This window comes from Elephas maximus, chromosome 12 (genome assembly GCF_024166365.1).
Source record: "Elephas maximus indicus isolate mEleMax1 chromosome 12, mEleMax1 primary haplotype, whole genome shotgun sequence".
In the NCBI taxonomy this organism is placed as follows: Eukaryota; Metazoa; Chordata; class Mammalia; order Proboscidea; family Elephantidae; genus Elephas; species Elephas maximus.
The window spans coordinates 102715805-102732461 of NC_064830.1; the positions used below are offsets into that span (position 1 = coordinate 102715805).

At 49.4% G+C, this 16657-nt stretch overlaps 1 protein-coding gene across 1 annotated transcript in view; it reads left to right on the forward strand.

The window, feature by feature from the left end:
- LOC126086726 (myosin-16-like) overlaps window positions 1-16657 on the forward strand; it is a 76430-nt gene that overhangs the window by 17140 nt on the left and 42633 nt on the right. The window contains 11 exon segments of the mRNA XM_049903314.1: window positions 76-172; window positions 2608-2700; window positions 4029-4092; window positions 4637-4735; window positions 6490-6597; window positions 7837-7971; window positions 8806-9074; window positions 10156-10324; window positions 11740-11921; window positions 13649-13775; window positions 15312-15370. Of these exon segments, the coding sequence (XP_049759271.1) occupies window positions 76-172; window positions 2608-2700; window positions 4029-4092; window positions 4637-4735; window positions 6490-6597; window positions 7837-7971; window positions 8806-9074; window positions 10156-10324; window positions 11740-11921; window positions 13649-13775; window positions 15312-15370 (1402 nt within the window).

A 16657-nucleotide genomic window follows, 5' to 3' on the forward strand; every position in this document is an offset into this window, starting at 1 on the left:
CCTTTCTACTGCTTCTCTTCTCTGCAGCCAATCCCCCTCTTTCGGCTCACTTCTGCTCCTGGTTTTCACCTGCAGTGGAGAATCTGCTGCTGGCAAGACCAAGAACACGAAGAAGGTCATTCGGTACTTTGCCAACATTGGCGGAACTGGCAAGCAGTCCGCGGATGGGAAGGTACGGCTGGCTGGGTGGACTTGGGGTCTGTAGCCTCCCAGCCTTCTCCCCCAGCCTTCTCCTGTCTTCAGGCTCACCCAGCAGAGCTCACTTGATCCTCATGGTCGCTCTGTGAGTTAGGGCCATTTTACAGATGGTGAAACTGAGGCTCAGAGAGATGTGACTTGAGTAGGGTCACCCAGGGAGAAGGCAGCCAAGCTGACGGGGGCTCTTCCAGCAGGGTTGACTTGCTACCCCAGGCCACATCTGCTTCCAGAAGGGCCACTGCAAGTTACTTCTGCTGGGGCAGGCGAGATACAGGGAAAGTGGGCCCCTCCTGAAGCTGCTTCCCAGGCCCTGGCAGCCCCTGGGGCAACAAGTGTAAGACCAGGCCCACTGGCTGCAACCTTAAAAGTGGCCAGAGAAGAGAGGAACTTTGCAGGAAGACCAAGGAAGCCCAGGGAAGGGCTTGGGGGTCCCAGCCCACAGAAAAGTGAGGCAAAAACAGCTGAGAACCAAGGTTGAGGGAGGGCACTGGGTTTCTGCTCGGGGAAATGAAACACTTTTGGAAATAGATAGTGGTGATGACTGCACAAAGTGGTGGAATATAATTCATGTCACTGAACTGAACATTTAAAAATGGCTAAAGTGGCAAATTTTATGTTATATATATACCAGAATACCAGAAAGCTATTTACCTGTGTTTTATTGACTATGCAAAGGCATTCAACTGTGTGGATCATAACAAAGTATGGATAACATTATGAAGAATGAGAATTACAGAACACTTAACTGTGTTCATGCGGAAACTGTACACAGACCAAGAGAAAGTCATTCGAACAGAACAAGGGTATACTGTGTGGTTTAAAATCAAGAAAGGTGTACATCAGGGCTGTATCCTTCCACCATACTTATTTGATCTGTATGCTGATCAAATAATCTGAGAAGCTGGACTATATGAAGAGAATGTGGCATCAGGATTGGAGGAAGACTTATCAACAACCTGCGATATGCAGATGACAAAGCCTTGCTTGCTGAAAGTGAAGAGGACTTGAAGCACTTACTGTTAAAGATCAAAGACCACAGCCTTCAGTATGGATCACTCCTCAACATAAAGGAAACAAAAATCCTCACAACTGGACCAATGAGCAACATCATGATAAACGGAGAAAAGATTGAAGTTGTCAAGGATTTCATTCTACTTGGATCCACAATCAATACTCATGGAAGCAGAAATCAAATGACCTATTGCACTGGCCAAATCTGCTGCAAAAGACGTCTTTAAAGTGTTAAAAAGCAAAGATGCCACTTTGAGGACTAAGGTATGTCTGACCCAAGCCAGGGTATTTTCAATTGCCTCAAATGCATGTGAAAGCTGAACAATAAAGAAGTCCGAAGAAGAATTGATGCGTTTGACATATGGTGTTGGGGAGTATACCGTGGACTGCCAAAAGAACAAATCTGTTTTGGAAGAAGTACAGTCAGCATGCCCCTTAGAAGTGAGAATGGCAAGCCTTTGTCTCACATACTTTGGACATGTTATCAGGAGGGACCAATCCTGGAGAAGGACATCATACTTGGTAAAGTAGAGAGTCAGCAAAAAAGAGGAAGACCCTCAAAGAGATGGGTTGAAATAGAGGCTGCAACAATGGGTTCAAACATAGCAACAATTGTGAGGATGGTGCAGGACGGGGCAGTGTACGCAGGGTTGCTATTAGTCAGAACCGACTCGACGGCACCTAACAACAACAACAATTTTTCTGTGTGTGTATGGTGAAAATATACACAGCAACCCTCTCACCAAAAACCCACTGCCATTGAGTCAATTCTGACTCATAGTGACCCTGTTGAAAAGAGTAGAACTGTGCCATAGGGCTTCCAAGGCTATAAATCTTTATGGAAGCTGACTGCCACATCTTTCTCCTAAAGAGCGGCTGGTGGGTTCAAACCATCGGCATTTTGGTTTGCAACCGAGCACTTAACCACTGTGCCACCAGGTCTCCTTATACACAACAAAGCATTCGCCAATTCAACATTTCCTACATGTCCAGTGCAATGACATGGGTTACACTCTTCATGTTGGACAACACCCCTATTTATTTTCCCTAATGTTATATATATTTTATCACTATAAATTAAAAAAAAAAAAAACAACTAATTTTCATATATTTTGGCTAAATCATTCTTTGTTAATTGAAAAAAAAAATCCAGGTTGAGGGTCTGCCAGTGTCCCCAGCACACCCCTGATGTTGGGGGACCACAGAGGGACCAACGTCGTCAGCAATGACCATCCTCCCTGAGGCCCCTCCAGCCCTGATTCCCTGTCCTCCCCAAGGTCCTTCCCCTGCTAGGTTCCTGGACCATAGCCCTTGCCATTTGAAAGCTCGGTCCCTCAGTCCTGGGGTCCCAGCCCATGGCCAACCAGCCATCTCACCTTCTATTTCTTTTCGGGTCAGGGGTCCCTGGAGGATCAAATCATCCAGGCAAACCCTGTGCTGGAGGCCTTCGGGAACGCCAAGACCACCAGAAACAACAATTCCTCTCGCTTTGTAAGTGTGAGCTGCTTCAGCCAGCCGGAACCGTGGGGTGACAGGACAGGAGACTGAGGCTGCTTTAAACACTCAGACGGGATGAGGAAAGTCCTGATGTCTCCTTCCTAGGGATTTCTAAAGAGTTAGCAGCCAGGGTCTAGTCAGCAAACAGAAACCATGTCAATGTTTAAGTTGGGGGGCTTTAGTGCAGAGACCCGATAACGCAGGGGATGGAGGGCCCAAGAAGTCAAACAGGAGATGGTGACACAAGCCAGAGATTTGCAACAGGAAGCCTCAGCTACCCCCAGGCCACAGGGATGAAGGAGAGGTGCTGCCACCAAGTGGGAGCTGGAGTCACAGAGGGAGCTCAGCATAGCCCGATACCATCCAGGAGGAGAAATACCCTGGTCCTTCCCTCCCAACTCCCCAGTCTCCTACTGAGAATTCCATTGGCTGAACCCACGTAGCTGACATGGAGGCCTCGGAAAACAGGGCTGGAGGTGTTGGTCCTTTGGGGAGGAATAGAGGTGATGGGAAACAGATCCAGGACGAGCCTAGTTAGGAACATAAAAACCAGTTACTTTGAAGTCAACCCCATGTCTGTCCAGAGGGTTTTCAGAACTAGATTGCCAGGCCTTTCTTCTGAGGTGCTTCTAGGTGGACTCAAACCACCAAACTTTTGGTTAGTAGCCGAGCACGTTAACCATATCCACCACCCAGGGACTCCAGATAGAGACATGTTGCTGTGACATTGCAGGTGGTCAATTCCAACTCATAGTGACCCTATAGGACAGAGCAGCACTGCTCTACAGAGTTTCCTAGGCTGAAACGCCAGATCTTTTCTCCCACGGAGCAGCCAGTAGGTTGGTACCACTGACCTTTCAGTTAGCAGCCAAACGCTGATTCCTACTTCCAGAAGAATTTGTTTGTGGTTCCACAAAAGTCAGGGAGAGGAATGAGATACCTCTTTCTAAGGAGATTGTAGGGTGCTCTCCTCCCTCCAACCTGGCTGGCCGGCCAAAATTCTTACAATGCCTAGTCTCTAAGAAGAATTCCAAAGGGTCCCAGCCTCCTCCTGACTGCTCCTCTCCCCACCAATGTCTCAAACCTACAGGCGACTGCACAGACCCTAGATTTAGTTCTGAGGCCTGTCCACTCTTTTGTCTGCCCATCTATATGGGAAGTCCACGGGTCCACCTACAGCGACATCAGGTCCAGGTCTACCACAGCTTCCTTAGAATTCAGGGGGTCTGCCAATGAGCAGCCCGCAGCCAAACCCAGGGACATGTTGCTCTAAACTTACATTAGTTCTCCCTCAGGACCCCTCCCTTCTCCTCCTTGCCCAGGGCAAGTTCATCCGAATCCACTTTGGAACAACGGGCAAACTGGCTGGAGCTGACTTAGAGAGCTGTAAGTCAGGCCCCTGTGGGAGGGGTCTTTCGGGCAGGGCCAGTGATATCATTCTCGGGGCCCCGCACGAAACGAGAATGCAGGGCTACTTGTTCAAAAAGCATTAAGAATGTCAAAATGACGCCAAACCAAAAAACCAAACCCATTGCCGTCGAGTCGATTTCGACTGGTAGCAACCCTAAAGGACAGGGTAGAACTGCCCCATAGTTTCCAAGGAGCACCTGGTGGATTTGAACTGCTGACCTTTTGGTTAGCAGCCGTAGCTCTTAACCACTGCACCACCAGGGTTTCCAAAATGGCACCAGTGGGGCATTAAACCAAATGTGGGGCCCTCTGAGCACAGACCTGTGGCCTACCCAGGAGGCTGGCCTGGCTCCCGAGCTCCTCTCTGAGGCTGTGTGTCTGGAGGATGAGGGAGGAACAGGGTCTATGACTGGCTATTGCCCTGGACCTGCTGGAGAGGGGAGCCCTGCCCTCCACAGACTCCTGTGCTCCAGGTGGGGTGGGTCTGCACTTACAGGCATCTCTCCTTCTTCCTTCTCAGATCTCTTAGAGAAATCTCGGGTCATCTCCCAGCAATCAGCGAAGAGAAGCTACCACGTTTTCTACCAGATTCTCTCTAACAAGAAGCCTGAACTTATTGGTAATGGTCTTTACGTCTGCCTGCCTGCCCCTTAACTCGCTTTTCGTCTCTTTTCAGTAAGAAAAGGATTCCCCTTTGCAGAGGGTCCCATGGGTCCCCTGGAGTTATGCAAATGGGTCACAGGGAACTTTCTCTAAGTTCTTCTCATACATCCTCACAATAGTCTCATGAGACTGAACACCATTGTTGGCCATTTCCCAGATGGGACTTTGGGAGGGACGTGAGATGCCTGTGGTTCATGGCAGAGATGTGGACCTGGCATGTGAGGTTTTCACAGGCCTGTGGCCCCTGGGCCCAGTGCTCAGACAGCAGCAGTGGGGTCAGCCCATGATCATAGTTAGCCCTGGAAGTACTGTGTTTAGGTGCCAGTAGGTCGATTTTGACTCATAGCAATCCCCTGTGTCAGAGTAGAACTGCCTTCTAGGGTTTTCTTGGCTGTAATCTTTATGGAAGCAGACCGCCAGGTCTTTCTCCCGTGGAGGTGCTGGATGGGTTTGAACCACCAACCTTTAGGTTAACAACCAAGCGCTTAACCGTTTGCACCACTAGGGTTACAGTTCTTGCCTATGACATAACAACAGGCTCCCCTCTGAGTAGAAGCAGTCCACATCAGGCGCATGGCTCGGCAAGCCAAGTGAGCACAGCCACTCATCTGGGGCCCCCTGTGCAAGGCTCAACATGCCCAACTGTCCGTGGCAGGCCTGTTCAGGATATAAGATGGAGAAAGGAAAGAAGTGATCTTCCACACATACCTCCTAACCCAGCTGGAGGCTGGGGCACTGGTCACCATCTCCCAGCCTCAGTGGGCTTTCTTTGTTTATTATACTGTATTTTTTAATTCATGGGTGACATTCTGAAATTGGGGGACTTCACATAAAATCCAGTTTTCTGGTTTCTCACGGAGTGGCAGAAGACCTGGTGGCTCTGGGTGTGCCCTCCCATGTGGCATTAATCAGGGCAGCTAAATGGTGGCACCCATGTGGATGGAGCACAAGCTCTTCTGTTTGCCACACTCCCCACCAAGCCCTATTGCCTCCCTGATGCTGGAGCAGAGTGGCAGCCACCTTTCATCTTCCTTCTTGCCCTGTAATTTTTCCCTATTTGTTATTGTTGCTGTTAGTTGCCATCAAGTCAATTCTGACTCATGGCAACCCCACGCATGCAGAGGAGAATGGACCCGTACGGTTTTCGAGGCTGTGACCTTTTGGAGGCAGGTTGCCAAGCCTGTCTCCTGAAGCACCAGTGGAGATGAAATGAAAGGAAGATATTTCTTGTGCCCATGTCTCTTTCAAAAGCAAAAAAAAAAAAAAGAAAGCCCAATAGAGACACACGTTTCAAGAACAATCGGAGTGAACATACTTCTTGGGGACATGACAACACTCCCATATGTATCAAATGCAAGTGGTTGTATGTCCCTCACAGTCATTATGTTACCTTCTGCCTTAGGTCGTCACCTGCTGTTTATGGGAGATAAGAATCCGTTTATTCCAAAAATATCTATTAGGTACAGGGCTAAGTGACAGAGGACACAGCTGACTTCCTTTAACCCTCTTGCCTCTCTTCTGCTCCTCATGTGACCCTGTCCAAGTCCTGCCATGACTCTGGCTGACCCCCTGTCTCATTCTCCTCTATAATCCCCATGGTGCCCACCATCATGCCTTGCACGTGACAGGCATTTAGAGATGCTGATAACAATGAAAGAGAAGAAAGCCACCTGTCACCAAGCTGTTAAGCTACCCTCCTTCTCTCGGCAGAGACTCTGCTGCTGGCCACCAACCCCAAGGAGTACCACTGGGTGAGCCAAGGCGTCACGGCGGTGGATAACATGGACGACAGGGCAGAGCTGCAGATCACAGACGTGAGTGGGGGTGGGGGATGGCCAGAGAAAGACAGGGGGAGCCAGGACAGAATGCTGGGGCCCTGCACCACAGCTACCGGCTTTGGGGGCCCCACAAAGTGTCAAGCAGCATCCTCGATTCCTCCTTGGAGATTTCTGGGGCTGGAGTTTGCATTTATCCCAAGCCCGCTGTGCAAGCAGGGTTTCTCTTTGTTGAATCAGAATTCCATACAGACTTGAAGGGTCATCAGCTCCACACAACTTTTCCTCCTCCCATCCCGGCTAGAAGTGACCTCCTCGTCTCCTCAGGGCCCACTGAACACGCTCTCCTCTTATGGCGCGGGGCACCACTGCCTGCCCACTGAACACGCTCTCCTCATGGCGCGGGGCACCACTGCCTGCCCACTGAACACGCTCTCCTCATGGCGCGGGGCACCACTGCCTGCCCACTGAACACGCTCTCCTCTTATGGCGCGGGGCACCACTGCCTGCCCACTGAACACGCTCTCCTCTTATAGCGCGGGGCACCACTGCCTGCCCACTGAACACGCTCTCCTCATGGCGCGGGGCACCACTGCCTGCTGTTAGGGCCGCTCTCAGCCCTCTGTTCTAGGTTCTTTTTCCTCTTTGACAACAGACTTGATTCCTGCTTCATCTGTGTGTTCCCCACACCCCACTACCTCTCATGAAGCCTTAATAACAATGGTAATAAAAATAATACTAAACTAGTTGCCATGGAGTCAACCCTAACCCATGGTAACCCCCTGTGTGTCGGAGCAGATCTGTGCTCCACAGGGTTTTCGGTGGCTGAGTTTTCAGAAGTAGACCACCAGGCCTCTCTCCTGAGGTGCCTCTGGGCGGACTCAACCTTCCAACCTTTTGGTTAGCAGCTGAGCATGCTAACCGTTTGCATCACCTAGGGAATCTATAATAATAAGACTTCACATTTATTGAGCACTTACTATATGTCAAGCACTGTACTAAAAATTTTACACATCATTTAGATTTAATTCTCACAACCACCCATTATCTCCCTTTTGAAGAGAGATTAAAAAAAAATAAAATGGGTATTTTGCAGAGCATCTGCTCGAGCTCCTTGGAGAAAAACAGTCCCCGCCGCCGCGCCCCCGCCCCCGCCCCCGGCAGTGTCTGACATCCAGAGCCCACGCCTTCCCTGGAGTGGCAGCCACAGCCTCTGCTATGTGAGACAAGAACCGGGGAGTTTCTCATTGGCTTTCTCCTCTCTCTAATGCCTCTTAGGAAGCATTTGACATGCTGGGCTTCACCCCTGAGGAGAAGATTGGTGTCTACAAGCTGACTGGGGGGGTCATGCACTTTGGGAACATGAAATTCAAGCAGAAGCCCCGAGAGGAGCAAGCTGCAGTGGACACCACGGAGGGCAGGTATCTCTGGCTGATCTGAGACAAGGCAACCAGTGGCAGAGCTTCTCTGTTCCAGGTTTCGTGGACATTTCAGAGGCATGCCATGGGTTCTCAGGTTAAACAGAGGCTGCAAACTGATCCTTCTTGGCTCAGAGTCCAGATATCAATACTCCCTGAGAGGCGAGATAGAGAGCCAGAGACATGGTTTTGGTTTCTGACTCAGTCTCCTAGGGCTGCCATGACAAAATACCACAAAGTGGGTGGGTTTAAAGAACAGAAATTGATTGTCTCACAGCTCTGGAGGCTGAAAGTCCAAATTCAAGGTGTCAGCAGTGCCACACTCTTTCTCTGTCCACTCTAGGGGAAGACCCTTCCTTATCTCTCTCAGTTTCTGTAGTCCCAGGTGTTCCTTGGAGTTCCTTGGCTTGTGAATGGTCCCCACCTGGTCTTCCCGTTATGCGTGACTCTCTTCGTGTCTGTTCTCCCCTTTTGTAAAACAGCATTCAGAAGAGTTTAGGATTAGGACTTGCCCTACTTCAGTGTAGCCTCATTTAACTTAACTGATAACAAAAGAAAAGCACTATTTCCAAACAAGGTCACATTGACAGGTACAGGAGCTAGGACTTCAACATATCTTTTGGGAGGGAGTTAATTCAATCTATAACATTTTCTAGACCTGCTTTGCCACTTGACCTTGAGCAAGTGTGGAAACTACCTCAGACCTCCATTTTCTCACTGGCAAAATGGGGTATCCTCCAATCTCCTCCTCAGCCACAATAGATGGCGGTGGGTTTTTCCTGGGCGTGGCGCCATCTTTCTTTCACTCATCTGCTTTCTCCATTCCTACTCAGTGACTGACAAAGTCGCCCATCTCATGGGTCTCAATTCCGGGGAGCTCCAGAAGGGCATCGCCAGGCCCCAGGTCAAAGTAGGCAATGAGTTTGTGCAAAAGGGCCAGAACATGGAGCAGTGCAACAACTCCATCGGGGCTCTGGGCAAGGCCGTCTATGACAAGATGTTCAAGTGGCTGGTGGTCAGGATTAACAAGACCTTGGACACCAAGATGCAGAGGCAGTTCTTCATCAGGGTGCTGGACATCGCCGGCTTTGAGATCTTTGAGGTAGGCCTGGTCTCATGTTTGCTTTCTGTTTTGGGGTGGCCATCCTCCTTTTACAAGCTACTTTTCACCATGGTTTTCTTGTGTCTCACCTTAGACCTGTGATAGACCAGTCTCAGCTTGTCATTGGGTATCTGACTTTCGGACTCCAGAAAGATCCATCTTCAATTTCTGTGGCACCAAATTATAAACAATGGTGCAAACATAGTGGATAGAACCATGAAGCCAGCCTGTACAAACTCACAAAAGCTGATTATTAAATTTTCAGGAATTTTGTCAGCCAGTTGATGTCATGCTGACAGTTTGAAATTGGCCATGGTGTGAGTATTTACACCATGGAAATTGACAAACACTACAAATTAAAAAAAAAAAAAAAAAAAAAAAATTTTTTTTTTTTTTTTTTGAGAGAAAGCTTATTTACCAGCATATAACGGGTGACCTCGCACTTCTGGCCCACAAAAATGAGTCTCAGGTCTCGTTACAAGACTTGTATTGTGGGTCAGAAAGATTTTGCCTTTGTAATTTGGTGGCAGCAATAATTAGGAGTCGGTAGATCTGGTTCTTGTCTCAGGTTGGCCACCAACTAGCTGTGTGGCCTTGGTAAAGTGGCTGCCCTTCTCTAAACCTCAGTTTTCTCAACTATAAGATGAGTAGATTGGAAGAGATGATCTCTAAGGTCCATTTCCGCTCATCCTACAAATAAGGATGAGATAATCTAAAGAGAGACGGAGAAAAAAATTGCTTGAAGTCACACAGTGGGTCAGATCCATAAGGCATGTGATTTACGACCTTAGGGGGGAAAGGAGTTCTTTCCACAAAGGCTTTTGTTAGCCACGAGGTGCTGGGGTCTGGCTGCCTTGAGTCCAGCGTCCCCACCGTGTGGGCCGAAACAGGTGCTTCAACCACTCTGCACCTCTCCTGGGGCAGACAGGGGAACGGTAATGGATGGTAGATTTTAAGGCAGGTAGGACAGCGCCTGGCACTGGTGGGCCCTGACAAATTGTCGTAGTGCTGATGGCTCACTCTCTCTCGGGAGAGACGCCATATCCGCACTGACCCGCCTCCTTCTGTCCTCCCACTGCAGTTCAACAGCTTTGAGCAGCTGTGCGTCAACTTCACCAACGAGAAGCTGCAGCAGTTCTTCAACCACCACGTGTTCGTGCTGGAGCAGGAGGAGTACAAGAGGGAGGGCATCGAGTGGGTCGTCATTGACTTTGGCCTTGACCTGCAGGCCTGTATTGACCTCCTGGAAAAGGTAACCTGCTTCTTAAAGAAGCAGCTTGGAGCGAAGCCAGGGCCCTGACCTAGGCATGCCTAAGGGACGATTTCATCAGGGTCTTTTGTGGGGAGGCAGCACCTGGCATCAGGGCAGTCAGCAACATGGCTGATGAGCTCCTTTGGTCTCACCTCTAGCTCCACCTCTGTAAACTGGGTACAACAGCTACTGGAACGGCCACTATTGTTTGAGCTTGTATACCTAGCTCACTGGACCGTCACAACCTACCTTATGGGGGGGGGTACTTTTATTATACTCATTTCACAGATGGGAACGTGTCATGTTGATAGAGGCACAGAGAAGGGAAGCCACTTGTTCAAGGTCTCACAGCCTATGAGCAGCACACCCAGGCTCTAACCCAGGTCATGTGTACTGACTGTTTTAGCAAATGCCCTAGTTCAAGAATACGTGTCATTTGATTCAATGCAGGAAGAGGACACTAAGGGGACAGTTGAGAAAATGTGAATGAAGTTTGTTCGCAGCGTTGTGTCCATGTTAATCTCCTGGCTTCCGTTATCGTACGGTGGCTATGACGATGGGTGCTAACGTCTGGAGAAGCTGGGTGAGGGTATGTGGGAAGTCTTTGTACTATTTTTGCAACATTTTCGCAAGCCTGAAATTATCTCAAGATGAAAAATTGAAAAATCAAAGAAAGGAAGAGTATATCTTGTCTCTAAGGCACATCCCCAGGCCAGTCACAGAGGAGAATCAATCATCGAGGCAGCCAAGGGCCTCCCCTGCCTGCCAGCTGAGCCTCCCGGGAAAGCAGTCTCCCAGACCAGGCTGGGTGCACAGATTCTGCCACACACACACACACACCACCACACGCATACCTATAAACACCTCCCCGTCCAGCTATTGGAGCCCAAAATCTCATCGTTGAGCTCCAGACCCTCCACGAATAGGGGCATATGAAGTCACTCACATCGTTTACGAGCTCCCCTTTTTGGTCTGAGGTGAGACCTGGAACAGCATGGCCCCTGGGTAGCAGGATGGTCAGCGGGGATGAGGAGGAGCCTATAAGAGAATTCAAAGCAGAGAGGACAGATGTCACACTGATTTTACTGTCATACTGAGAGCTGAGCTAGTCCCCAGCCGCTCTTCAGTGGGATTAGCGTTAGGTGAGCTCTCAGGCCCCTTCAGGCCTCTGTCTTCCCTTTGAGAAATGATGGGCCCTGTGGGACTTGATGAATTTTAACCTCTTTCAAGTGTAGGCGGCTGTGGCATTTGTAGCAGACGTGCTCATGGAGAGCCAGGTGCCATTCCCAGAAGTCTGAGCCAGCCACGTGGGTGTGCACTGCACCCCTGCCACCAGTCCAGCACTGGCACGGTCTCTTATGGACCCTGCAGCCTCCTCTGACACCATCCCGTCTTTCTCTTCCCCTCCCTCCTAACCCATGGGTATCTTCTCCATCTTGGAAGAGCAGTGTGTCTTCCCCAAAGCCACGGACGCCACGTTCAAGGCAGCCCTGTACGACAACCACCTGGGCAAGTCCAACAACTTTCTCAAGCCCAAGGGGGGCAAGGGGAAGGGGCCCGAGGCCCACTTCGAGCTCGTCCACTATGCAGGCACTGTAAGTACCAGCCTCGGCGCTCCTCTGTGGCCATTGGATGCTGTCTACCCACTCCCACAACTGAGGCTCATCCTAACATGCCCTTCCAGAAGCTTCTTGCTTCCAGTTAGCACTATTATAGTACAACTGAGGGCACAGCCATGCTATTGCAGGGTATCAGCTGGTTGAAATAAGCTCCAGCTCCTTCTTCCTCGTCATTCCTTCATCAGAGAATTCTAAATCAGTCAAGCCAAGGATGCCTGTTGGGAAGCAGTGGCCGGTCTGCACTGTCCGGCCTGGCCCTCCAGGGCCTCCCCATTGTCTATGGTCCCCGTTTGACAGCTGAACCCCAGCCTTGGCCAGAAGTGATAACACCTGCGTAAAGGAAAAAAAAATTCCATGAACTCATTAATTATTCCCCAATGAAACGACTCATCCCTCTGACAGCCTGTGGCCGCCAAACCAAGGGGACATCTATGGAGTGGCTTTTATCACTCATGACAAACTTAGACCTTGGGGAAGAGGGAAATTAAATGCAACCAGAACTTAGGTTTGTTAGAATAATTAATAAGGGAGGCAACTTCTGCTCAGCCAGCTGAGAAGAATGTTTATGGCTTCCTTGGGATTTCAATAATGGCATAGACACAAACCCCTCTGTTAACCACCAGATTTGTGGAGTCATCCATGGGTTTAGCTGCAGGAAGCAACACCCTGAGGACAGAGCGTCAGGAAAGCTGCTGTCGCATTAGGTATCAGGGCCAAGATTTTGTGATATTACCAACCATAACAATACCAAGTACTCACAAAGTGAATTTTGCCAGGACCTTGAGCAAACAACAGGCTTGGGGCCTAACTGCAGTTTCTCCCTCCCTTCCACTCCCCGCCCTGAAATTAGAAGAGCTCTGTATCTATAGCAATGGAATATTCAGGATCGAACAGGACCTCCACTTTCAAGAAGGCTCTAAAATAAGACCCAGGAATGACGAATATCTATTTTCTGCATAGGGGGTGGAAAGCTCAAAGGTTTCAGTGTTCCATCTACTTGCCTCAGGTTCTCTGAACCCAGGTGGAAGGTCTGAAAGGTTACTTCCTTCTTGTCCCTCCAGCCAGGGCCACATGACAAAACGGGAAACAGGAATTAGTGGCTATCCAGTTACCCGGACAGGTGTAAACCCCATTTCTGGATGGGCAGAGCCCCCTTCCACCAGGCAATGGCCCTACAGTGTTGTGAGAGAGACTGCATGCTCCTCAGTGAAGACAGAAAGATGCCCCTTTAAGGAGTTCTTTATGTAGCTCAGGATTCCACTGGCAATGGCCAGGTACTGACAGCAAGGGCAGGACCTGGAAGGTCAGCACACCTGGGTAGAAGAAGATCCAAGGGTCAGGGAGTTTCAGTGTAACCAGCAAAAAAAGACATCCAAGAAGTAATGACAGGTCACAGCCCAGGAGAGAGTAGCCTGGTTTATGGGCAACGCTCAAAGACAGGGTGTACCAGGTAGGCCAACTGAAAATGCCCAGGAAAGCAAGGAGCAGACTCAGGACAGCCTGCCAACAGAGAATGGGGTTCAGGAACACCCCAGGATACCAGGAAAGTCATCAGGACAAGAACGATAGCCCCAGGAAATGGGGCTCAATATCGATCCTAGGAGCCCAGAGCAGGTTAGAACTGTAGGTGGAGGTTCTAGCTGTGGGACTGGAAAGGGGGAGCTGGGTTCGGAAATTCACCCCTCCATGTTTGCCCCATCCAGGTGGGTTACAACATCACGGGCTGGCTGGAGAAGAACAAAGACTCCCTGAATGAAACCGTAGTGGGCTTGTTCCAGAAATCGACTGTGGCGCTCCTGGCCCTTCTCTTCAAAGAAGAGGAGGCTCCGGGTGTGCCTGACCCCTTGTTGTGTCCGGTCTGCCTCTGCCGATGCTCTTTAGTTGCCAAAATGGAAAGAAAGAAAGAAACAAAGCTTTTATCCTTAAAGAGCAGAAAGGGCATTCCTAGTGCTTTACTCTCTGAAAACCAGTTCCCCAAAGTTTAAGCCTCAAAATTCAACTCAACTCCTTTCCACTAAAATTCAGCAAACATCTGCCACTATTGAGCTTCCAAGAGCAACGCTGGGGAAAATCTCTAAGATGTGGTCCCTAGCCTCCAGAAGCTTCCAGTTTGGCAGGAGAAATATAGTATATTTTATGTGTATATGCATATATTTATACATACCATAGGAGCCCTGGTGGTGCAGTGGTTAAAGCGCTTGTCTGCTAACCAACAGTTCGGCAGTTTGAACCCACCAGCTGCTTCACCAAAGAAAGATGTGGCAGTTTGTTCCTGTAAAGATTACAGCCTTGGAAACCCTAGGGGGCAGTTCCACTCTGTCCTATGGGGTTGCTATGAGTCAGAATCAACTCGACAGCAGTGGATTTGGTTTTTTGTTTTTGGTTATACATACCATGCCTAGTTCCAAAAGTAAGTAAGGTAACTTGAGCTGGCATCCACTAGCAAGGAACCACCAGCAAGAACTCTAGAAGTTTCAGGAAAAAATTAATATATGGCTGTTAGAGTGGATAGATGACTGGACTTTCAGAAGCCTGAACAAAAGTTTGTTGAATGAATGAATGACAAGCGGCTTGAGGTAGGCCATGGAAGATGCTGCCATAGAGGACTATGGATGCATCCTGGGAGCTTCCACCAGCTGAACTGGTCACTGGCCTCTAGGTGGAGCAATACTGCTGTAGAAAAATTGACACCCGTGCCCTGTGCTTATTTTCTGCTCTGCATTCTATGTCTGAGGCAAATCCCAAAGCCCAGCACAGCCCTACCCAGTAGAGGTCAGCTGGCCCATAGGGAACTACTCTGGGTGGAAGCCTCCTGGTGGGGGTGCAGCTCAGCAGGCATCATCAGTATAGCAGCTGCCATTGGATCGATTCCGACTCCTGGCAACTGAACTGTGCTCCACAGGCTTTCAATGGCTGATTTTTTGAAAGTAGATCACCAGGTCTTTCTTCCACGGCACATCTGGGTGGACTCGAGCCGCCAACGTTTCAGTTAGCAGCTGAGCTCATTAACCATTTGTACCACTATAAATCTCGTTGGGCCCAGAGCCTTCTTCACCACCAACATACATGTTCTCCAGCTGGTCTGTGGGATCTTCCTCCTCCCCAGACAGTGGGAGCAGCCTGTCACTAAGGGAGAGCCTGTGCCAACCTAAATCACAAAAGGCTGCAATACTCTCCAGGAAGCTGGAGACAATTATGTCACAGTCAATCCATTTGCCTACTCCCTGCCCAGACCTCGTTTTCCTTATGTGAGGGTCGCACCTCACCTAGTCCCAAGAAAAGTCTCCCTAGAACAAGAGAAAGCATGTCTTTTGGCACAGAGCACTTACTGGGGCTTCCTGCCTTGTCCTTGTCTCTCTTTCTCAGCTGGGAGTAAGAAGCAGAAGAGAGGGTCTTCCTTCATGATAGTCTCCAACTTCTACAGGGTGAGTCGGGCTGCCTCAGAGGCCACCTGGGGTCCAGTGCTCCCAACCTTCCCTTTTGATGGTGTGGTGCCCTGGCTGCCGCCTCATGGCCAAGGACACAACGATTTCATTCCTCTGCCTGGGATTGCCTCTTTAATCTGAGGAGTCTATTTTCTTCTGAAGAGGCCACAGGAATGTAGGGTAGAAAAGACCCTTAGAGATGGTCCCATCTGACCGTATTGTTCTTCAGACAGAGGGTAAAGGAACTTGCCCAGAATGGCAAATCAAGACCGTGTGCCCCAGAACTGGCTGGCAGGTCTTGGGGACTTGTAAAAACTTCCATAAATTTGGGCATGACTGAAAACGTGTTGTGAAGAAGTACAGCCAATGGGGAGGTGTTGCAAGAAGAGACATTTCAGCACTTTCCAAGGGCCAGGCGGCTGCCCCAAGGCAGGGTAGGCCCACTGCCCTGGAGGCACCCGAATAGAGGAGGATGGACCATCCATTAGGAAAGTCCATTAGGGAGGTTAACAACGCGTGGGATTTGTCCACACAGCACTATGGTTCCTTCTAGTAAGGAGATTCTACAATGAGCAGCCCTGGGCCCCACTTCTTATGAATCTTGGGCAAGTTTCTGGACTTTGAGAACAGCACTATCCAATGATACTTTCTGCAAGCTTGAGAGCAGCCATCTAAGATACATCTATTAGTCCCATCCCATCCAGAGCAAACGAGAATGAAGAAAACCAAAGACACAAGGAAAATATTAGCCCGAAGGACTAAAGGATCACATGAACCAGAGACTCCACCAGCCTGAGACCAGATGAACTAGATGGTGCCCCGCTACCACCAATGACCACTCTGACAGGGATCACAACAGAGTCCCGGACAGAGCAGGAGAAATATGTAGAACAGAATTCAAACACACATGAAAAGATCAGGTTTACTGGTCTGACAGAGGCTGGAGGAACCCCCAAAACTATGGCTCCCAGACACTCTGCTAACCCAGAACTGAAACCATTCCTGAAGCCTACTTTTCCGACAAAGATTAGACAGGCCTGTAAAACAAAAAATAACACACATGAGGGACATGCTTCTTAGTTTAATCAATATATGAGACCAAATGGGCAACATCTGTCCAAAAGCAGGATGAGAAGGCAGGAAGGGGCAGGAACTGGATGAACAGATACAAGGAAACTGGGGTGGAAAGGGGGAGCGTGCTGTCACATTGTGGGGATTACAACCAATGTCACAAAAACAATATGTGTATAAGTTTTTGATGAGAAATTAACTTAAGCTAAAAACTTT